The sequence below is a fragment of the Amborella trichopoda genome, chromosome 13, assembly GCF_054954075.1.
Source record: "Amborella trichopoda isolate Santa Cruz 75 chromosome 13, AtrichopodaSantaCruz75HAP2 v2.0, whole genome shotgun sequence".
Lineage (NCBI taxonomy): Eukaryota > Viridiplantae > Streptophyta > Magnoliopsida > Amborellales > Amborellaceae > Amborella > Amborella trichopoda.
Genome location: NC_142348.1, coordinates 51,493,642 through 51,515,170, shown reverse-complemented (window position 1 = coordinate 51,515,170; position 21,529 = coordinate 51,493,642). Strand labels below are relative to the sequence as shown.

Here is a 21,529-nt window from a genome sequence, read left to right as displayed (position 1 = left end):
TATATAGAGCATTGACTCTATATAAACTTTTTCCCATAAATAAAGTCATCCAAAGAGAAAGTAAAATGGTACGGTTTGTATAAAGCCTAGGCCTTAAACAATCAAATTAGAGCCTACCTTCAAATACTATCAAGAAATGTAGTTTCAATACCATAAATCTTTGTAATAGCCTTAAAATATATTTTCATCTTTATTTATAAAGTTTAAAGCTTAAAAAAATAGTGTAGATCGATAGATCTATGGTAACTTTAAAATGTTGAAAATTGATGGTCCAAAAATATGATACAAAATACACTATTTTCAAAACTTGAAATCTATTTTTTTCTCATGTCCATGCGTCTTGATGTCAACAAAATCAATTTGATGATATTTAGGCATCAAAGCAACATCTTATAGTGAAATTTTTTAGGTGGGCTCCAATTCGATTGTTTAGAGCCTCGGCTCTATATAAATTTGAAACCGTAAATTTTTTTTAAGGGAGAAGTTTATATAAGGTTGCAACTTTAAAATGTAGAAGTATAGATGCACCTCAAAAATCCATTGAAAAATGTTGTTTTAATATCGAAAGACCCTTTAATCGATTAATCGATGTTCTCGATATCGAGATGTATGAATGTGTAAAAAAAAAGATTTTGGGTAAAAAAAATAGTGCATCATAGTGCATCTTGTAACATATTATTTAGATCTTCCATTTTCAATATGTTCACATTTTTATCGATTATTTTAATTATTTTTGAAGTTTAAAATTTTATAATTAGATATGAAAATATATTTTTAGATAACCTTAACAAATTTTTAAAAATTTTTTACACCAAAATTACATGATATAATAAAATTGGGTGGTGCGCCTTAATTGGATTGTTTAAGGTTGCAACCTTATGGAAACCGCAACCTTTTTTTAAACCGGGTTGGAGAATTTCTGCAATATTTTGGTGCGAAGGATTCAAAACCCTAATATCTGAAGAGGTCAGGGTTCCTCAGAACAAGGAATCAGAATCCTAAAAACTAAGAGCTAGGGTTTTCCAGAGCTTGAATCTATCGAAAATGGAGAGTGCCCTAGCCAATGCAGCTTGTATATCGGATCAGAGACAGAAGATCGAGCAATACAAGCTCATATTATCATCGGTCCTCTCATCGAACAATGTCTCTCAAGCCAAGGGGTTCATTGATCACAGTAATTCCCATCTCTAACTGCTTTCTCAAGTATCAGATATTCAGTGTTTCTTTGAATTTTGCTATTTTTTTTAGTGTATGCTTATTATTATTTGTTTAATTCACTTTCCCTATTTATGCTACGGGTTGTTGTGCGCTGATTTCATTCAGTGATTTGGGAACAAAGTGTGTCTAGGGTTTTAAAATTAGTTTGCTTGTTGATCACGGTACTTGTCCATGAACTAAATGTTAGTCAACTTTGTTGATCACAGTATTTGTCCATGAACTAAATGTTAGTCGACTTTTTAACTCTTCATAATTAAATTTTACACTGTATTGAACTCCATTCAATGTAAAAGGTGTTTTTTTTTTTTTTTTTTAAAGTTTACTGAATATAAAATAAACTAGGTTTTACTGTGCGAACATGATCTCTGAAATTATTGATGTAATTGTATTTTTCACTGGTTGGTAGGTTTCTAGTGGATTTGTACTCATATTATTAATGTATTATTGTATTTTTTGGAGAAAATCGTTGACTTGATGTGTTATTCATTTTATGCTGGTTATTAATTGCTCATTAATGTCTAATTATATTCCGTCGTTTTTTTGTTAGTTTCTGCAATCAACGTATTATTTTGTTAGTTTTTGAAACCAAATAGCATTTGAATATCTAATATCCGTGTATCATATAGTATACATTTTTTATTGCCCAGTGTTTTAAATATCTGATGATTGGGCAATTTTTCTCTATAATTTATTCTCCTTCTCTAAATAAAAAAATAGTTAAAAGAAAAATTTACTTATAGTTAAAAGAAAAATTTACTTATAGAATTCCATGATTTTTTATAATTTATTCGCCATCTCTAAATAAAAAAATAGTTAAAAGAAAAATTTACTTATAGAATTCCATGATTATTCATGACAAGTTTCTATTTAGGATTTAGTCTGTTTAGTCTACCTCTTATAAGGTGTCCTGCAGCACAAGTTTCTATTGACAATTTTTATCCTACTATTTTGAGCTCTCCCAAATAATGTTTTTATTTTAGGGATTCATGTCTTACTTGGGTTTGTTCAATTGCCTAAAGCTCAGTCATGTAAGTTTTTAATGTTCTTATTTTTTGTCACCAGTGGTTTCGGATGATGTTCCATTGGTGGTCTCAAGGCAGCTGCTACAAGCTTTTGCCCAAGACTTAGGGAGGTTAGAGCCAGAGACTCAGAAGGAGATAGCTCACTATGCCCTTACTCAGATTCAACCTCGGGTTGTCTCGTTTGAAGAACAGGTTTGATCTTATTATTTTTAATGTTTATTGTCAATGTGCTCGTGCCATAATTTATGTTCGTTCTTAAATGAGTAACTTTAATATTGTCATTGATGTTAAATATTATTATACGATCGGCAACATATTCAAATTATATAATATTATGACGTTATTCATTTCATTGTTCGTTAATAGTAATAGAATAATGGCTAATATTATGGTCATGTTTATCATAATAATATTACAAGGTATCATGTTAATGAATAATATTATATTATTGTCATGCTTATCGTAATAACATTGTAAGGTAAGATCGTTAACACTTTCAAAAAGAAAAAATTGTAAGGTAAGATTAATCACGTGCTCTGTGCTATATTCCCTATTATCTATGTATTATACAACTATTTATATTTCTTTGTAATTTATTTCATGTATGCTTTTATTATTTTTCTCTTTGATATCAAGATTAATCCTTTTTTTTTTTTGTGGTTACGCATTACTCTTTTTCGTGTAATGCACGTAAATCTACCAGTTAATACTAATTTGTCAACATTTATCAAAGAAAAAGAATGCCATTTTGAATGTTTGATTTCATCTGATTTCCCATTTTGTCAGTGGAGATCTCCAGTGCTGTTTTTACTCTAACCTATAGCATCAGATATTTTGACAATTGTTGAATTGTAACTAAATTTAATGATCAACACAGGAATATTGCGACTTCATTGTTGTTTGGCACTGCCTTTTGGTGCCAAGGAGATCTCATCTGAGTTATTCGCTTCTGATGTTCTTTCTAGAATAATGTTTTTAATGTGGTCCTTTTTCCCATCTTACTGGGAAGGTTTTCAGGTGTTGATCATCAGAGAAAAGCTTGCTGAGTTGTATGAATCTGAAGAGCAGTGGTCAAAAGCAGCTCAAATGCTCAGTGGCATTGACTTGGACTCTGGAATCAGGTTCAGTACTCAATTATATCAGTTGTGGCACTTTGATGCTTGAGCTAAGTGTATTAGCCATATGTCTAAGGATAATTAATTCCTATCTCTCTATAGTTATATACAAATATGTAAGTTCACCTGATACATCATTTCTCCTTTAGGATGCTTGACGATACATACAAGCTGTCAAAATGCGTCCAAATTGCTCGTCTTTATCTCGAGGTACCGTGTTGCAGTAGCTTTTCATCCCCAGTTATGTGTCCGTGGGTAATGCACTATATATTCATGCACATGTCAACTGTTCTGTTTTATGCCGTGGCAGGATGATGATGCTGTAAACGCAGAATCTTTCATTAACAAAGCTTCTTTCTTAGTGAGCAATAGTGAGCAAGAAGTATTGAATTTACAATACAAGGTGCGGCTTCTGTCTTTTTAATACTATAGTTCTTTTTTAATTTGCAAACATTGTGGAGACTGCATGTTGCATTCTTAGTTACGCTTGCCTTTTTTTTATTGATAGGTGTGCTATGCTAGGATCTTGGATTTAAAGCGGAAGTTTCTGGAAGCTGCACTTCGTTACTATGACATTTCCCAAATTGAGAAGCATGAAATTGGTGATGAGTATGTCTTTTTCTATGCTTGGAAATTTCTGAACTTTATTTTAAGTTTTTTCATATTACATGTGCACGAGATTCCTGAATGAAGTTATTTGAGATGTATTGCACTTGAACTCAGTGAGTGATCAATGAAGTTACATCTTGTGTGTTGTGCTTTCTGATTTGTCTTACGGCTTGAGCATGAAAAATCTATTTGTTGGTCGTACATGCTGGAAATATTGATGCTTTTCTTGGCCTGACGGATTGATCCATTTGTTGTAAGTTCATTAATGGTAATAGTACAGAGATTTATGACTGAAGCTTGGGAATGGTTGTATGTGGTCTTGTTTGGAAGAAATTTGTGGGGCTGTAAGGGAGTTAGTTGTAGTCTAGACTCCAGAGACTCTAGACAGAGAACATTTTATGGGTTCATTGTGACCTGTTCGCAGGTTGGTTAGGAAAGTTCTTTCTTTCCTGGTGTTGGTTACGTTTCTTGAAGGGACCAGTTCAGTGGGAAGTCGGTCTCTAATATATGTAAGGGCGGATGATTCCCAAATGTATCACTAAGAAGCTTAAGGCATTTGAGAGCTTTAATGTTTTTCTTTCTCTGGTGTTGGTTAGGCACAAGGATTTTGGAGGGATCTTACTGAATGTGATGTGTTCCTCTAAAATTGGGGAAGGGCATATGAGGCTGGGCCAGTTGGGATTATGGGATTCTGAGGATACAAGGGTGGGTGCTGCCATAATCGTTAAAACATGTTTTTGTTTTGGAACGAGGTCGTTCATCCTTTAGGGCCTATTTTGATGAGAATTAATTCTATCACCAATATATTGTTTAATCTAATATTAGTACATTCTGCATAATTATACTTAGTTAGTTGTTTGGTAGGTATTCACATACCCAATTATATCTGCATATGACATTTTATATTGTTTGATTAGGTCACCTTGATACCAAATTGGTACCAATTCTTTCTCTTGTGCAGTTTCTTTCTTCCTTTTTAACTGATTCTAGAGCATTGTTTTAGGGAGAATGTTTGCTTAGGAACCAAACATTTGTTCAACACCACCAACAAATTCAGGTCGTGGTTTCTCTTCAAATTTCAGAGAGAGAAAAACCGCAGTTGACCATAATTCCATTCTGTCCGGTCCATGATTAATGCTTAATTTTAGAGACATATAAGAGCCAACTAAAATTTATTCACACCCAATGAGATTCGAGTCCAACACCAAAGTGGTTACAATTGAGGACATGGATGCAAAGGATTGTGAGACGTTTGGTACTTAAAGCTCCAGTGGAGATGCTGATGAAAGATGTTTGATGCTTAAAGCTCCAGTGGAGATGCTGATGAAGAGATGTTTGGTACTTAAAGCTCCAGTGGAGATGATGAAGATGGAACAGTAATGAAGATTACGGGGAAGACGATGAGGGATTGTCTTTTCAGTCCCCCATGTCTGATGAATATCGGGAGATGCAGAATGTTGATGCCCTTCTGAGGAATAAGAAGGTTTGAGAGAAAAGAAGAGAAGAGGCGGGGGGGAGTGTTATTTGAAGAAACTGGGGATTTGGGGATTTGATGCGCGACAATGTGGGAAGAGAAAGTGGGGTTTTAGATCAGAAGAAGTGGGGTTTCTGATAAGGGAGAGTGTGTGGTTCTGAAGGAGAGGGTGGTTTTTTTGATGAGGGGGAATGTGGGGTTGTGGATGATAAAGAAATTGGGGTTTTTGACGAGGGTTATGTGGGTTCTAGTTGAGAAAAATAGGTATGGATCTTTACCTATTCCAGAAGTTGAGAGTTGATGGAGCATATTGAGAATGGTACCAATTCTTCCTGCTTCTTTCTTCAAGTTACCATGGACTCCTCAACCAGCTTTACCTTCATATTTTCGAGGCATACGAGCTTCTCTCTGCAAGCTTGAGTCTAAACCAGGGTTATTGATAAGCTCCATGGTTGATTTCAATGGCCTACGGTGGCCAAACCTATGAATGATTTTGGTTTTCTTTAGAGAGATACCTGCTTTGAATTTGTGCAGGTTTGGCTAGATTCTATGTTATTGTGGAGCTGTTTCTGGAAAGCTTGAGGGAGAGTTGCAGAGTGAGAGTAGGCAAAATGGATGAAGGGTGTTTTGGAGAGAGTTGTGATGAGTGAGAAAGCTTTGGGGCCGTCAGATTTGCCAGAAAAGAGAAGTGGATTTTTTTTTTGCCTGGGATTGGGATGTTAAGGTGAGGAAATAGGAGAGGGTCTGAGGCTAGAGATTGATAGAGAAGATTAAGAAAGAGAGAGATTCCTCTGTTGAAAGTGCCCATAAATTAAAGCTGTCTTATTTATTTTAAAGATAAAATCAATATCTTACTTGTGTAGAGTTATATGGTAAAGGGCTTGTGTCTCTGTGCCTGACATTGTCATATGTGCATCACCAAACAGTTTTTGGCTATTCTAGATTAGTGAATGGTTAAATCTTAGTGATATCTGGTGCATCCAAACAAGCCTTTTATTTTCCAAAATAATTTATGCGATTAACTTACCCATACATAAACTGTTGGTTGGTTCTGAATTGCTCTGTTTACCTCTTTTTCCATGAAACCATATGTGCAGGTCCATTAAATGTATGCTTCGTGTATTCAACTCATTTGATTATCATTCTTCAGGGTTATTGATGAGGAAGCCCTTGAGCAAGCTCTGAGTGCGGCCGTGACATGTACAATCCTGGCTGGTGCTGGTCCACAACGATCTCGTGTTCTGGCAACTCTATACAAGGTACGTTTGTTCCTTTAGAGTTGGATATAACCATGCAAATGTTGCCCTTTGACCTTTGGTCTAAATGCTCAAAACCTAGCTTTCTACTTTGGGCTGTCTTTCTTGCTTCATAGTAAAACTATTTTACTTTCTGGCTTAGCTATCTTTGTGAGCGCAATATGGCATGTAAGAAACATTTTTTCTTATTTCTCTGCCATATCTTTGAGTTCGATGTTCAGGATGAGCGGTGTTCAAAGTTGAAGATTTATCCAATATTACAGAAGGTAGAGTGATGATCTTTAGTGGTGGTTATTTTAATTTGATTGTATTTGTATTTGTTACCTATTGACTTTAATGGTATTTGATAGGTCTACCTTGAGAGAATTTTGAGAAAGCCAGAAATCGATGCATTTGCTGAAGAACTCAAACCACACCAGGTTAGACATGATACAGTCCTCTTTTTGTTTTAAATCATCTGTTTCTTTTTGTGTTTTTATTTCATTGGAAAGATCATATCAGTTGTGTTTTTTGAATATTTATTTCAATTTTTTGTTTCAACAGAAAGCTCTTTTACCTGACAATTTTACTGTTCTGGATCGTGCAATGATTGAGCACAATCTTCTAAGTGCAAGCAAACTATATACAAATATTAGGTTTGTATCATGACTTGAATATCTTAGAACTACAAGGGGTCTGCTTTGGTAGTGATATATTTTCAACAATCTTTATGTTCTTTATATGCATTCTTGCAGTTTTGAGGAATTAGGCACCCTGCTTGGTATTCCCCCACAAAAGGCTGAGAAGATAGCTTCACGGATGATCTATGAAGATAGAATGAGGGGATCCATTGATCAGGTATGACTGTTATGATGTATTACTTATATGAGTTTGTTTTTCAAGTTGGGGAAATATGGAATTTTTTGATTTGTTTACATCCATGTTTATTTCAGACTAGGCCTGAGTTTTATTTTCAGGCAAAATAATGCTTTTTCTAGCTTCTATGATGGAGAAAATGGATTGACTTTGAAAGTAACTTATAAAAAATCGCATTGAAATTATAAATGAAAATTTGACTGTTCTTCCATCTGGTCTTATAAGAAGCTAGCCTTTTTTTTTTTCCCCCTTTTGAGGTACATGAGTCACTTAGAATTGATAACAGCTACGCATCTTCTGAGGGGATTCTAATTTCTAACCTGATGAAGTACCCTTTTTTTGTCATTTGACAAAAGGACAATACTTTCTAAACCTGTGGGATGTGATTTTGGCGTAAGAAAGATTATAGAATTGGACTCGCCACTTATTTAGATGTTTCACTGGTTGTTGAATCATAAACTTCCAAATCAATAGTATTATGGCCTCTTCTATTGTAAAAACAAAAGTTCAAGAGCCTGCTTTTTAATGACAAATGAGATTCTTATGACTAATATTTCTCACTGTTAGTTCGGCATTAGATGTCCTTCCCACCCCACAATAATGCCTAATGTGATAAACTGCAGATGATTGCCTCAATAAGAACAGTATAAATTGAGAACCAAAAAATAAATTCCATTTTATTTTTTTTGCAGGTCGAAGCAGTCATACACTTTGAGGATGACACGGAAGAGCTTCAGCGGTGGGATCAACAGGTGCTCTTTTCAGATTCACACATATAACTCATAATTAATTAAACCAATTAACATTTACTGAATAATCATTATTAAAAAATTTATTGAAATGGGTTTCTAATTGCCGTGTATTTAAATTTACAGATAGTGGGCCTCTGTCAAGCTCTCAATGATATCCTGGATAGTATGTCAAAGAAGGGTGTCGCCGTTGCTGTCTGAGCTAATTTCTCAGTAGGATTTATGGAACAGTGAGATTATGGTTTTTGGAGGTGGTACATATTGGCATGGGGTTTTCTTTTGTAGAAAGTGGTTGTATCTAATGAGCATTTGCTTGCTGTTTGGGAAAACGGGGATTGGTTCCTTTTTTGAGTTACATTACATTCTGATTTCTAATTCCCGTGGGGTCGAGTTATCTGTTTCTCTCTAAGGTGAAAGGGTACTGCTGATGGAGGGGAAAAAGAGAACGGAAAGGGATCTCTCTCTAAAAGATCTGCCTTTGTTTTCTCTCTCTCTCTCTCTAAGGTGAAAAGAGCATTACATGAACGTTTTTGGGTAGGATAGAGGGTAAAAAGAGAGTGGAAAAGGATAGAGGGGAAAAAGAGAGTTGGAAAGGGTTCTCTCTATCTAAGGGCACGTTTGTTTGGTGTGGAAATATTTACATATGTAAATATGGTAAGTAAATATAAATATTTACGTATGCATATACTTTATAGGAAAGTTTTTTGAAAAACTTTTTTTTTCTCCGTGTTAACGTGTTTAAAAAGCACTGCTGACGCCGTTTCTGCAGCGGCGATAAACATGGAGAAAAGAGAATACAATACTTTTTACATACAAATTTTTTTCTTTGCATATGCAAATGCTTTTGTCTAGAGCTCATACTCGGGATTGGTCAATCACTGGCCGTTCTTGATTTGGCCCGATTCTAACGGTCCGTTCTTGATTTGGCCCGATTCTAACGGTCATGTATGTAGGATTTTTTTTTTCAGTACACTAATCAGATTAATTAGTCGATTTGTGCACTAATCGGTGATTTGTTTTAAAAATGGGCAGATAAGTGCAATGTCACAGCAAAGTTGTTTATATATATATATATATATATATATATATATATATTTTTTTTTTTTTTCTATGGACATGGTTTTTATACGGTTAGCCTGCATATTATAGAAGGGCTTGGCAATTAATATATTTTTAAAATGAAAAAGTTTATATAAGGATGCTACCTTATAATTTAGAATTACGGATGTCCCTAAAAAATCTATCGGAAAAAGTAGTTTTAATGTTGAAAAACCCTTTGATTGGTCATCTCGACATCGAGATGTATGAACATGAAAAATAAAAAGATTTATAAGTTTCAGAAATAATGTATTTTACAATATATTATTTAAACAGTCCATTTTTCAGGTTTTCATATGTTTATGGATCTATTTCATTTTAATCATTTTTGAAATTTAAAATTTTATAATTAGATATAAAAATAGATTTAGAGATAATCTTAAGAACATTTTACATGAAAATTATATGCCATGATAAAATTTGAAGGTGCACTTTACCTCTACACTTATGGATGCATCTGTATACAAATTGCACCATTTTAAAATATAATTTGATCTTATTTTTGTAAATTATATAATTTTTAATATGGAGATCATGAATATGAAAAAAATAATAACTTGAAAAATAGAAATCATAATTATATTAAAAAAATATTTGGACAGTTAGTTACACTTGTTTTTAGATGGACTACCTATTTGCATCTATTTTTAAGATGGATGCTTTATACGTCTATATCGTCTATATCGCATATTGTAGAAATGCTGTCCAGCCCACATGAAACAATTTTCATTTTTCTATTTTTCTACTGAAAACTTTATATATTATTACACAATGTTTTATTTGCTAATTACAGGGTTTGCCGCTTTGGGTGAGTAGGCTCAAACGCACAAGTGTTGGTCAGACCCGATAGGGTGCCAAGCCTGTAGATCCGGATTTACAATTTATTCGTTGTTCATCTGATTTGATCTTCAATCTAATGCCTACACCACCAATGCCTCGAGGGGCACATAGGCATACACATAGACACAAATAGTGAGATGGAAATCTATCAAAATTGTCATAAATAGACGAACAATTTTATATTTTACCTACATTTTTAATTGAATTAAAAAATACACAAAAAACAAACATGGCCTTGAGTTGAATTATAATAATATTATATCATATTATATTATATATTATGTATTTATTTTATCAATGTAATTTATATTATATACTATATATTGGTTATACATTATATTTAATATATAATATTTATATATATTTATTATATATTAATCACTGAAAAAGTATTGCTTCATGTGCCTATTCATTTTCTCCGAAACCCAATTATGCTTATAATATTTATTTTTTAAATTTTTTTATGTGACAATATAAAGAAACAATACATAAAAATTTTAAACAGTTTTTACACTTTTTTGGGATTTTTTTAACAAAATTGTATTTTTCAAAAAACATCGGGGCACTAATCGGCCAATCTAGTCGGAATTGGTCGGACTAATCGGATTAGGCTAGGACCGACTAGTCGACCCCATCCATTGTTTTGAACACTAATTTTAGTACAACTTTTTTTTTCTTGGCAGTTTAATGGTTAGGAACTTAAGATGTGTTGTTCAGTCAGTTGCTAATCACTCAAACCCACACTCAGATACCACATTGTGGAATCTATTCCTACAGTTGACAACCCCCAATTAACACTCTTAAATGTAACTCCCTAATCTATTGAAAAAAATGAGTAGAGCTTAAATTACAAAAAAAAAAAAAAATCACTCAAGCCCATGCTGAATTCCTATTTTAATACAATATTGTCCTACATGTGGCGCTTTTTACTGCATGTAGTCATTTTTTCCCACATGCATGTTATTCTACCTTTGCAAATCTGAAGAGAGGAACAACAGCTAAATCTAAAGAAGACATCATATACATTTGTGAAAAAAGTTTGGCGTGCATCATGTGGATGTTGTGCACTGCTGCCTTTTCAACCGTTCAGATTGCATCCGGGCTGATTCGAATTTTATTTTTGCATTTCAATTTTTTATTTACAAATTTTATTATATAAAAATTGGGATGTACATTCATTTTTAGATGTTATACAATAACAAAAATCATTCATGTAAAACTTGATTAAAAAATTCCAAAATTATGCATAACTCATCATCATCATAACTATTTTGTCTAATTTTTTCATTGATTTTTTTTTTGAATATGCGCTTACTGTACTTGAATCAGTATTTCAAGCAACAGTAAAAAGCCCAGTCAATTGTTATTGCTACCACTGCAAGTGCAAAAAGATATCAGAAAAGAGGGTTTGGGTGAGACCTGGGTACTTAGCAAAACAATTCCTAACTCAAATCCGTCGGTTCTCAACTTTGGTATTTTGAATCAACTTATAGGTATGGGGAAGGCCGAATTGAAGTAATCCTGAAGAGCTATTGAAATACCAAAATATATAAAACCACTGAAATACCGAAAGTGAGCAACTATTCAGTTTGAGTATATAGAGGTTACAATTATTCTCAACTTTTAATATGATATAAAACTATTACAATGTTTGAAAAATTCTATTATGTACTTTGTGTCGAGACACATACCATCGGAGCTTTTTTCTAACTATTTTAAAACGGTTAATAATGATATGCCCTTCTGCTCTATCAAGAGATTACTTCCTGACTAACTCTTATTCGTTTCTAACGGCACCAAAGTTTCCCCAACCACATCCAATAGTGAATATGATGATTATGACCTTCTTACATCACAAATAAATAATTTTATTACTTACATTTCAATGTTTAAAGTCTCAAAATTGTATTATTTCCTTTCATGTTTGAGAGTAGGATAAAATGATAGCAAGCAGGAAACAAGTGTATCGTATGCTCCTGCAGGAGCACCCTGTGCAGGTCATATTTTAATTTCGAACGTGCATGTCACTTGCTGACTTGCCTGAGGGAGTGAAATTGGGTCTTTCTGTTCCCGCGAGAGCATAGATACAGGGCTTTAAAATTTATCCTTTTTCAGGTGAAATTTCTGGGGAAAATTGGAACTCAAAAGCGAGCCCTCTGATTCTTCTATACCAGGTGCGCTGATCCATCATTCTCTCTTTTGGTCTTGGTCTTTTGTTTCTCTCTCTATAATTTCTGAGAGCTCAGCCTCTTGTCTTGGTCTTGGTCTTTTGTTTCTCTCTCTAAAATATTTGAGAGCTCAGCCCTTATTGAATCTTCAGATGGGTCTGAGTCTCTCTCTAGAACTTTGAGATTATTTTGGTCTGTCTCTCGACATTTTGGTTGGAGGTTTCATTCTCTCTCTAGAACTTTAACAAGGTTTTGCTGTTAATGTTGGTTTTGCTATAGAGAATCCCCAAATCTAATAGGTTTTCTTGTTAAAGAGATTACACGGAATATCAATACCCAATTTTAACAGGGTCAAGTTGGTTTATTCTACTCATTTAGTTTCTTATTTTTTTCTTCAAATTTTCTGCATTTTTGGTATTTTTACCATTAATGGTATGTTCATACTGCGCTGTGATCATTCGCGGATTATTTGCCTTTTTTGAGGTGCGATTCTATTTCTAATAAATTTTTGAGGTGGAATTTGATCATGTTCTGGTGTTATCTGATTCTGGTTTTTCATGATCTGCTAATAGTTGGCGACTTCGATGATCTGAACTGTGATGATGTTTATTTGTGTTTTATTGCATAATTCTGGTAACTGAATTAAGATTGTGTGTGCTGCAGAAATCCTTGTTGTTTTTTATCCACTTATTTCTTTGCTATTTCTAGGGTTTTATTCATATGTTATTCATATGTTATTCATCTGTTTATTGTTTGATTTCTTTGCTATTTCTGTAATTTTTCACATTTTAGGGTTCTTCCATCAATTTTTTTTTTCAGTTTATCCATGAATTATTCATCATTAGTGCTCATTTTTTCTTATGCTCATTTTTCTGAAATTTCTGCCCGAGATAAGTTGAGATTAGCCAATTATTTTGTTCCACAATTTTGTTGCTAATTATTGCTATTATTATGTAGAATTGCTATGGCTCGACTCTGTGCTTCAAATGACTTGTTGGATTGGAATTTGTTCTGCTTTCTTTTGGTTTTCTGGGAGAAATTATTCTGTTAATTTCATTCTTTGGATATAGTCTATGTTTTGGTTGAGTTTATTCTTGGTTTTTGGTCGTGTTTATTCTCAATGATCTATGTTGGATTAAGGAATTTTCTCGAGTAATTCAGTCAGGTAATTTGTGTACAATTTCTAGCTAATTTCAAAGTTAAGTTCTGTTTCTATCGTATACAAGGGCTTCTACTCCTTCTCTGTTAAATTTTGAATTTTGGCATGTAACATTTATGTAATTCTCTATTGAGCTTCCTGAGATTATTAGTGTGATCTCTGCCTCTCTCATCAGCAGTTTTGCTACCTCTTATGAGTCCATCGACTCTCATTTCATCTCAGAGACAGTGAGAACACGATGTAAGTTGAATTGGGTGTGAGAATTGTGTTTCTAGTTGTAGATATGCTCTGCTTGTTTTTTAGCATCTAAATGTTCAGTGAGCATTGCATGATATAAGAACAAACTTCAATCTCAACCATTACATTTTGTAAGATATGCATTAAATGGTTTGTACTAAGAAATCATATTCAAAATATACATTTTACACCTCAAATCAATGGAATACATAATGAATGGTCAAGACAGACAGTTTCAAGCTTTCACAATACCAAATAGGTGAAAATAACAACACCACAATTTATCAAATAGGTTTCCTAGCTTTCAGGCTACCAAATTTCACTTTCCTCCCTTATTCTAGGAAAATCAATGACTGTGGTTTTACTGGAGAAACTACAGATAAAGTTATCAAACGCAGCACCCTAAAAGGCCAGAGAGGTCACATTTTATGGTATTTGGAAATCGTCTCCTTTATCATTTCAACAAATCCATTTTCAGGTAAATTTGTTTTACCCTACTCTCTGAGACATTTCAGTGTTCCTTTTCTACATAGCCTGGATTGTATTTATATATTCCTTACTTCTACCTTTCTGGCATTTCGATTTTTTTTTAATAGTTTTTCTCTGTTTCATTTGCACAATCTTTGTCTGAGTTAAATATATTATCCATCAATCTGTTGATCTTCTTTTGGCACGGTTTTTACCCTAAACCATGAAGTATCTCTCTCTCTCTCTCTATCTTTTTTCTGTTTTGCATTTTGCCCTAAATCATTAGTCTCTTGCTCTCTCTCACTATCGTTTTACTAGTTTAATTTTTTCCCTATATTATGAAGCATCTCTCTCTCTGATCTAAAACCCTGCCTTTTTGCTCATGAGCTTTATTTATCACTTATTTATCATCAGGTTTTCTACTTTAATCTTTGAATTAGAGCAATTGAATCTTTCATTGCTTAAAAAAAAACTTGAATCCTTCATCGAATTTTCCCTGAATTATGAAATAGATCTCTCTCTCTATCTATCTATAACTAGAAATGTGAGATCCTCTCTCACTAGCTTATTTATCAAGGGTTTTTTTTCTATAAAATCCGTAGACCAAAATGGATACATTTTCATGCTCTCTCTCTCTTTCTAAGTTGAAGTGTTAGATTCTTATTTTCTAGATTACTTTTCATTCAAGTTGTTGTCGCCTTTTAGTTGTATCCTTAGGCTGAGATGGGTTTATTTTCCATAAATTTTTCCCTGAACCATGAAATAGGTTATTCTACCTCTAACGGGAAACTAGATCTCTTTATTTACCATATATATTTATTAGAAGTTCGTCATTGTGGGTTTTGTTTTTATAGATCAACTCAATGGATCAATCTTCTGTGAATTCTACGAAGATCAAGAAGACGGCAAAGAAAAGTGGAATCATTAACTGGGTCAATAGGTGGATTTACCTCTATAATGTCACCTTTGGGCTCTACATGCTTGATTGGTGGGAGCGCTGCCTTTTTAGTATCCTTTTAACTTCTAGAGTTTGATGGATTTGCATAAGGTTAAATTCGGTCAATATCATACAATTTGGCCACAAGTTTTGGTTGTTTTTTAAGCTTTTACAAGTTAAATTATGCCTTATTGTTGTTCATTTTTTAGATCACACAGTTTGGTTACGTGTTATGATTGGTTCTTTACTTTTTGCAAGTTACATTATGTGTGATTGTTGTTCATTTTGATTTTGATAGTTTTTTCTCTTTTTCTTGTTTTGTGTGTTGTGAATTTCTTAACTTTTTTAGACTTGCTGCTGTTTTTCTTACTGTGGTCTTGCTACAATGGGTCGGTTCGTGTAGGATCATATCTTTTAAGCAGGTAAATTTGATTTTTGTTGCTACTTTACTTAGATAGATAGATTAAATTTTATTATGACTTTATGAATAGGAAAGATTTTGGAGACTCAATAATGTCTTGTTCTTGGTGTTGATTCGAATCTTGAACATATAACTGACGTGAATCTCATGTAATTGTTGCACTATCTATCATTATAATCTTTGGGTTCTTTGATTAATTAGTTTTTGTTTGCTAGATAGTGGTTGTGAGTTTGAAGTTTGAGATCTGCTTACCTATCAAAAGGGGAAACAGATAGAAATTTGTCATTTGAAATATTGAGTGATTTTCATGACTTTTGCTTCATGCATGCTACACTGTGAATAGAGAGTTCTTTTATAGGTGGGGTAGCAGGATATTCCATCTACTTTGCTGTACTTGACTTAAGCTGTCTTAGAGGCCAAGCCATTGAGCTAACATCTGGCGATGCAAGTCATGCCTATAACATGATTTTGTGAAATACAACCGAGGGTTTTCTCTTGTTGTTGCTTAAATGGTTCACTGTTTATCTTTAAGTGTCTCATGTGAAAGCTGATTGTTTCGACTTTAATGTTATTTCCCCACCGTTTAGAAGTGACCTTGAGATGTCCTAGGCTGGTTAGACAGTTTTGCTTGAGTGGCACATCGGTTCAGCAGTTTACAAGTTATTTTATCTCTCAAGGGAATTAACAACAATTTGGATTATGAAAGACTTATTTGTTCATGAAATATAGAATTTTTTGAATCAGTTCATAGTTGTAAATTTGCATGCATGCCATTGCATTATTACTCGTTGTAAACTAACATGAAGAATGTCAATCATTCCCATAGATGAGGTCCAAACTTATACATTGGTTGCTTATGAGGACTCATGCTGGTCCTTGACAGAAAAAAAACCTGTAACAGTCGTCGCTCGTGTGAATGTTTGTCTTGAATTATGGCTCTGAGTTGTTAATGTGCCTCTGAGTCAGCGTCCCAATACCAGGCACACAAGAAATTGCTGTAAGACTGTTTCATGAATATTCTCCAGAAAGTACCGACATCTATGATAGAAACACACCAATTGCTAATTATTTATATTAGAAGCACATTATAACTAAAATTAGACTTGGGTTCCTATTAATTTGGAGAGACCTATTCACTTGGTGCAAAGCAGTGGATTGGAGATAAGCTGCTGCTTTTTTATGGTCATGTTACTTTTTCGGGTGTCTCCACATGGTTTCTCACATGCACAAAGAGAGAGACATTGGTGAAGAAATCTGGTTATGTGTATGCCTTTCTAATGTTCAGTCAATTTTTTTTTAAGAAACCCAGACTGAGGGAGTGAGAGATGTATAGGCCCGATTGACAATGCAGAATTGTACCTAAAAAAAATGTATTGCTGGCATGAAAACCATGCTGTCCTTTAGAATTGTACTTTTCCAATTCTTAACTTATCCAAAACTTCTATGCTTTCTTGTGCTGGTATCATTATGATCATAACTATAATTTGGATATCACATCAGCATTTCTTCTTTATCACATAAGCGGTTCTTCTTTTGCCATGGTATCAAGTGATTAGAATACTTATCAATGTCATAGAGGGATTTGAAGATTTTAGCTTATCTTTGGGGGCTATGTTTATGTACTTTTTGCTTGTGCTTTTTAAAAATATTCATGCAATAACATAATTGTAGTGAATATACATTTTGTCATATTGTGAATTTGTGACTGGATCTTGTTGTTGGATGTAAGGTAATGTCTAATATGTCTGACATTCATGGGATTAATGTTTCTCATTTACTCAGATTTGTATGATTTATAGAACAGGACCCTTATCGTAATCATAACAAACAACAAGAGTTCTTTTTTGCTTTGCACGTGGCACCTGGATTGATATGCCACTCATTTATTGCTTTGATGTTTCTCTCTCCTCCCTCTGGTAGACCCCACTTACACAAGTAAATAAGTAATTATGAATGCATGCACATGTATGTGTCTGTATCACATTCCAGGAAATGGTCTCATGAATTCTAGAAAAAACCGAACAAACAAAAGAGTATGTGAATAAGAAATAATTTCGTGATTGATTAGTCGATCTCTTATGTGCATTTTGAAAAATCTCCTCGCCAATTTTTTTTTGATTTTCTTAGCATTTTATTCGTAATTTTCCATGAACTTTTGGATGATTGCAGGTACCTACTTTCAAGCACATAAGTTTGAGATTGAAGGCATGAGTGGAGAGAACGTCTTATTCTATCATTTTTTTGAAACTTAAATCCTATCTGGTGCAATTTGGTGGTTTGTGCTAATTTTTTTAATTCTCTTAATCCCGAAAGTATACATGATTTTGGTTTCAATTGCAAAGATAACTTGCTTGAGTTTTCTCTTTTTTCATTGTTCTTTTCAAATTTATCTCTCATCTCTATGATTTGTGTGAGATTTAGGATTTCGGCTTATCTAATTCTGAGCCTGAAAGCATAAGTTGCATTAATACTGTATATTGTATATTTTCCGTACAAGTGGGTTACAATCACTTTTATTTATCGAATGTGAAATTAGGTGACTGGAGGTGTGAGTTACATTGAAGTTTGCAAAAAGTCCGAGAAATCTTTTCCTAAATTATGTATCGAAAAATTACATGTTATCTCGATGGTTAAGGGTAATTTTGACCTGTATATCAAAGTAAACGGTTTTGCAGCGTACAATCCCCTGTTAATAAACCGCTGATTTTAATTTGAAGCAACTAAGTTCTCTATGCTTGAGAGAGAGAGAGAGAGAGAGAGAGAGAGAGAGAGAGAGAGAGTGTTTTGAAGTGAGATTCTGACATTTAGAGAGAGAATGTGTTTTGAGGTGAGTATGGCAGTTGAACAATTTTTTGAGGTCTCTTGCAGCATCTAAGTGATCTAGAGAGAGCATTAGGAGTGGCAATGGCCCAGATCTAGACCCAGACCTGACCGGACCCGAAATCATTAGACCTGAACCCAGACTCGAAAATATAGTGTGGGATCTAGACCCTTAATTAATCCAAAAATGAAAATATCTATATATTTAATTATATTTCATAAATTGGGACCTGAAAATATTACCGAACCCAGACCTAAATAGTGTGGACTTGAACCCAGCCTGTTAGGTTCAATTTTTAGACCCATACCCTGACTCAAATTGGGTCTACCCTTTGGGTACTGGGTCCATTGCCACCCCTGGACATAATTATCGGCTCAAGTGAATGGGCCAGGGAAGACAGCAAGAGAGAAATTATTCTAAGTGGCCCGGTGTCCGGGAGAGGGTCAGCATTTGAAGGGGCCCAGAGAGAGACTATTGCAGATGGCCCGAAAGAGAGTCAGCAAGAGAGGGAGAAACGGTGTACCCAGAGGGGGTCACCGAGAGAAGACAGAGGGGGAGTCGCTATTCAAGGTGTACCCATGAAGCCCACTGGGGCCTCTACAATCCCTAGCCTCAAGTGGCTGCAATGGTCTAGAGAGAGAGAGAGAGAGAGAGAGAGAGAGAGAGTCTCCATCCCCATTGGGCCTCTACAATCCTCTTGAGGGAGAGACGTGGCGTGGTAGTCCACGAAATGTCTTTTCATTCTTTTAGGGGCCTTGCCCTCCTCCTGGGCCATCAAGACAAATTTACCATGTGTAAGTTTACTCTCAAAATTTAACAGCTCGTATACTATGCTCCTGCGGGAGTGTATGCATACCTGCTCAGTCATGTCGAAGCTCTACCTGGAAATTTCTTTTTTCTTTACCGAATTCCTCTGGTAGAAGATCTACTTAGGACTTTTTTGTTTATTTTAAATTTTGGAAATTACCTAAGAACTATTTTTTAAATGAAATTTTTGAATTTTCTACTACTTAGATCTCGTCTTTCAAAAATTGGATGGTTTTTGTTCAATCTTGAGATATTATTTTTTCAAATATATAGAGTGGAATTTGAAAAAATAATTGGTTGAGATTACTCTATGGCTTGATATATTACATCGTTAAATCTGGGGTCCTAAAATTACCTCTAGATTAAGTTTTAGCCGAGGGAGGGAGTAAATGAACAATATCCTCTTGTGAAAGTATGAAATCTTTTGGCCGTACTTAACTCATCCAATTGGCCAAAACTCTAAAAAAATAAAAAAAAAAGAACATAGAGCCTATTTGGATGCGTTGCCATCATGCATAATGTCACTATTTTAATAAAATTAATCTGGTTAATAAATTATCATGAAAGTATCCATTTAATCCAAGATAAATCTATTGGGACTTTTGTACATAAGTCGATCATTTTGAAAAGATGTTTTCAAAATTTGCTGAAAACTATAGGAGTAAGGTTTGAAACTTACTCCACGTTTGAAACCTCTTTGGTGATGTTGGCAAGTCACCTAGAAATTTTGGGGTGTTGTTAGTGTGAGTTTGCCGCTTCACAAATTTGAAAATATGCATCTGAAAACCCCCGCAGGAAAATGCCATTTCGGCACATAAAACCTTCATGGTGGCTTGAAAATCTATCTTCACCCTCGATGAAATTTGAAACTTCAAAAATGGTGTACAATTCACATATTTGGCATAAGAAAACTTACGATTGCTTGAAAATCTATTTCTATCGTTGAGAAACTAACGATTCCTTGAAAATCTATTTCTACAATTGAGAAATTAACGATTGCTTGAAAATCTATTTCTACCGTCGAGAAATTAAATTTGAAGCTTAAAAAATGATGCAAACGCTAATCTCAACTCCCAAACACTCGAGCCTATTCTTGATTCCTAGTGTGATACTTCTTGTTCAACAATAACAACAAAATTTGATTTCAATGAACTTTTGAGACTAGTAAATGCAAGTAATCAAATACCAAACCAAGATTGATTTCTTATCAAGTTTAACGAACATGGCAAATTAAAACTGATTGAACAAGTACTAAACGAGCAAGTATTAAGAGAAATCTAGAGAAACATAGAAAAAATAGATTAAAAATTGATCTAAAAAATATTACACTGTGGAAAAGGCCAGCACTCTGATAAATTAGTCAGACAGTCGCATTGAACTACTCATGGGCGGGCAAAGAGGGAAGAAAAGAGAAAAAGGAAGATTAAACGCATGGAGGGGGGAAAAGATTCGGTGGTTGAGAGAGAGAGATTCAAGGATGTCAAGTAGAAGGCAAAATTAAGAAACTTAGGGGGATTTTTTAAATAATATTATTTAACTTTGAAATTACAATATGTGATAGAGAGAGATAATTAATGATGTACAAGCTGTTAGATGTGAAATTGTATACATTTCCTTTGTTTAATTAACATCGTAAAGTTAATATCATAAAATCTGATCGGATAGCAATGATTGTAAACTCTTTGTACCAAAGCAAATAGCTTATTGTAAACATGGGATCATATAAAATGAGACAATTTACCTTTGATACAAAGTGATCACAATTTTTTACTTGACGTGAAATTTGATAGCTTCGATGTGTCACAAAGTTTGAAAAATTATCTTTTGAAGTTTGAACTTGATTAATGGAATAATTACAACCCTAATTCCATATCCAATAGTCAAGATTATTGTGACCATTATGACTACCTTATATCAAAGGTAAATGATCTCATTATGTACTTTCGCATATATTAATATGTCAAAAAGGTTTTATGCTTTTGTAAGGGTATACTTTCCATTTACTCAAGTAAAACCCAATCTAAGAGTTATTTTAGATTCTAAAGTCAGGAATGTAACCTCTTCGACCCATACTCGTCAGATTAAAAAAATTCCCAAAACTACTCGTTTTTTACGTAAAAATGGATGTATCATGACTGAATAGATACGATCTAATATTTGGAGGCTGAGATCTAAAAAAAATTAGACTTGAAATTTATTATTTTAAAAATAATCATCTAATAATTCTTAAGTAGTTTCCAAAATTTTAGGTTGAAAAATCATCGTAAGCTATTAT

At 33.9% G+C, this 21,529-nt stretch overlaps 2 protein-coding genes across 2 annotated transcripts; both read left to right on the top strand.

The window, feature by feature from the left end:
• Positions 1–992: 992 nt before the first annotated feature.
• On the top strand, positions 993–8,673 carry COP8 (Proteasome component (PCI) domain protein). Its single transcript, XM_006856004.4, has 13 exons — positions 993–1,174; positions 2,281–2,432; positions 3,258–3,361; positions 3,505–3,565; positions 3,666–3,758; positions 3,864–3,964; positions 6,589–6,697; positions 6,916–6,960; positions 7,045–7,113; positions 7,238–7,329; positions 7,429–7,531; positions 8,242–8,301; positions 8,425–8,673. Exons 1-13 carry the CDS (start codon positions 1,045–1,047, stop codon positions 8,497–8,499), a joined length of 1,194 nt encoding a protein of 397 aa, XP_006856066.1. The 5' UTR covers positions 993–1,044; the 3' UTR covers positions 8,500–8,673.
• A 3,810-nt stretch (positions 8,674–12,483) lies between these two features.
• Positions 12,484–18,166, top strand: LOC18445879 (uncharacterized). The gene is made up of 4 exons (XM_006856005.4): positions 12,484–12,887; positions 15,123–15,276; positions 15,555–15,627; positions 17,796–18,166. Exons 1-4 carry the CDS (start codon positions 12,834–12,836, stop codon positions 17,815–17,817), a joined length of 303 nt encoding a protein of 100 aa, XP_006856067.2. The 5' UTR covers positions 12,484–12,833; the 3' UTR covers positions 17,818–18,166.
• Positions 18,167–21,529: the final 3,363 nt, after the last annotated feature.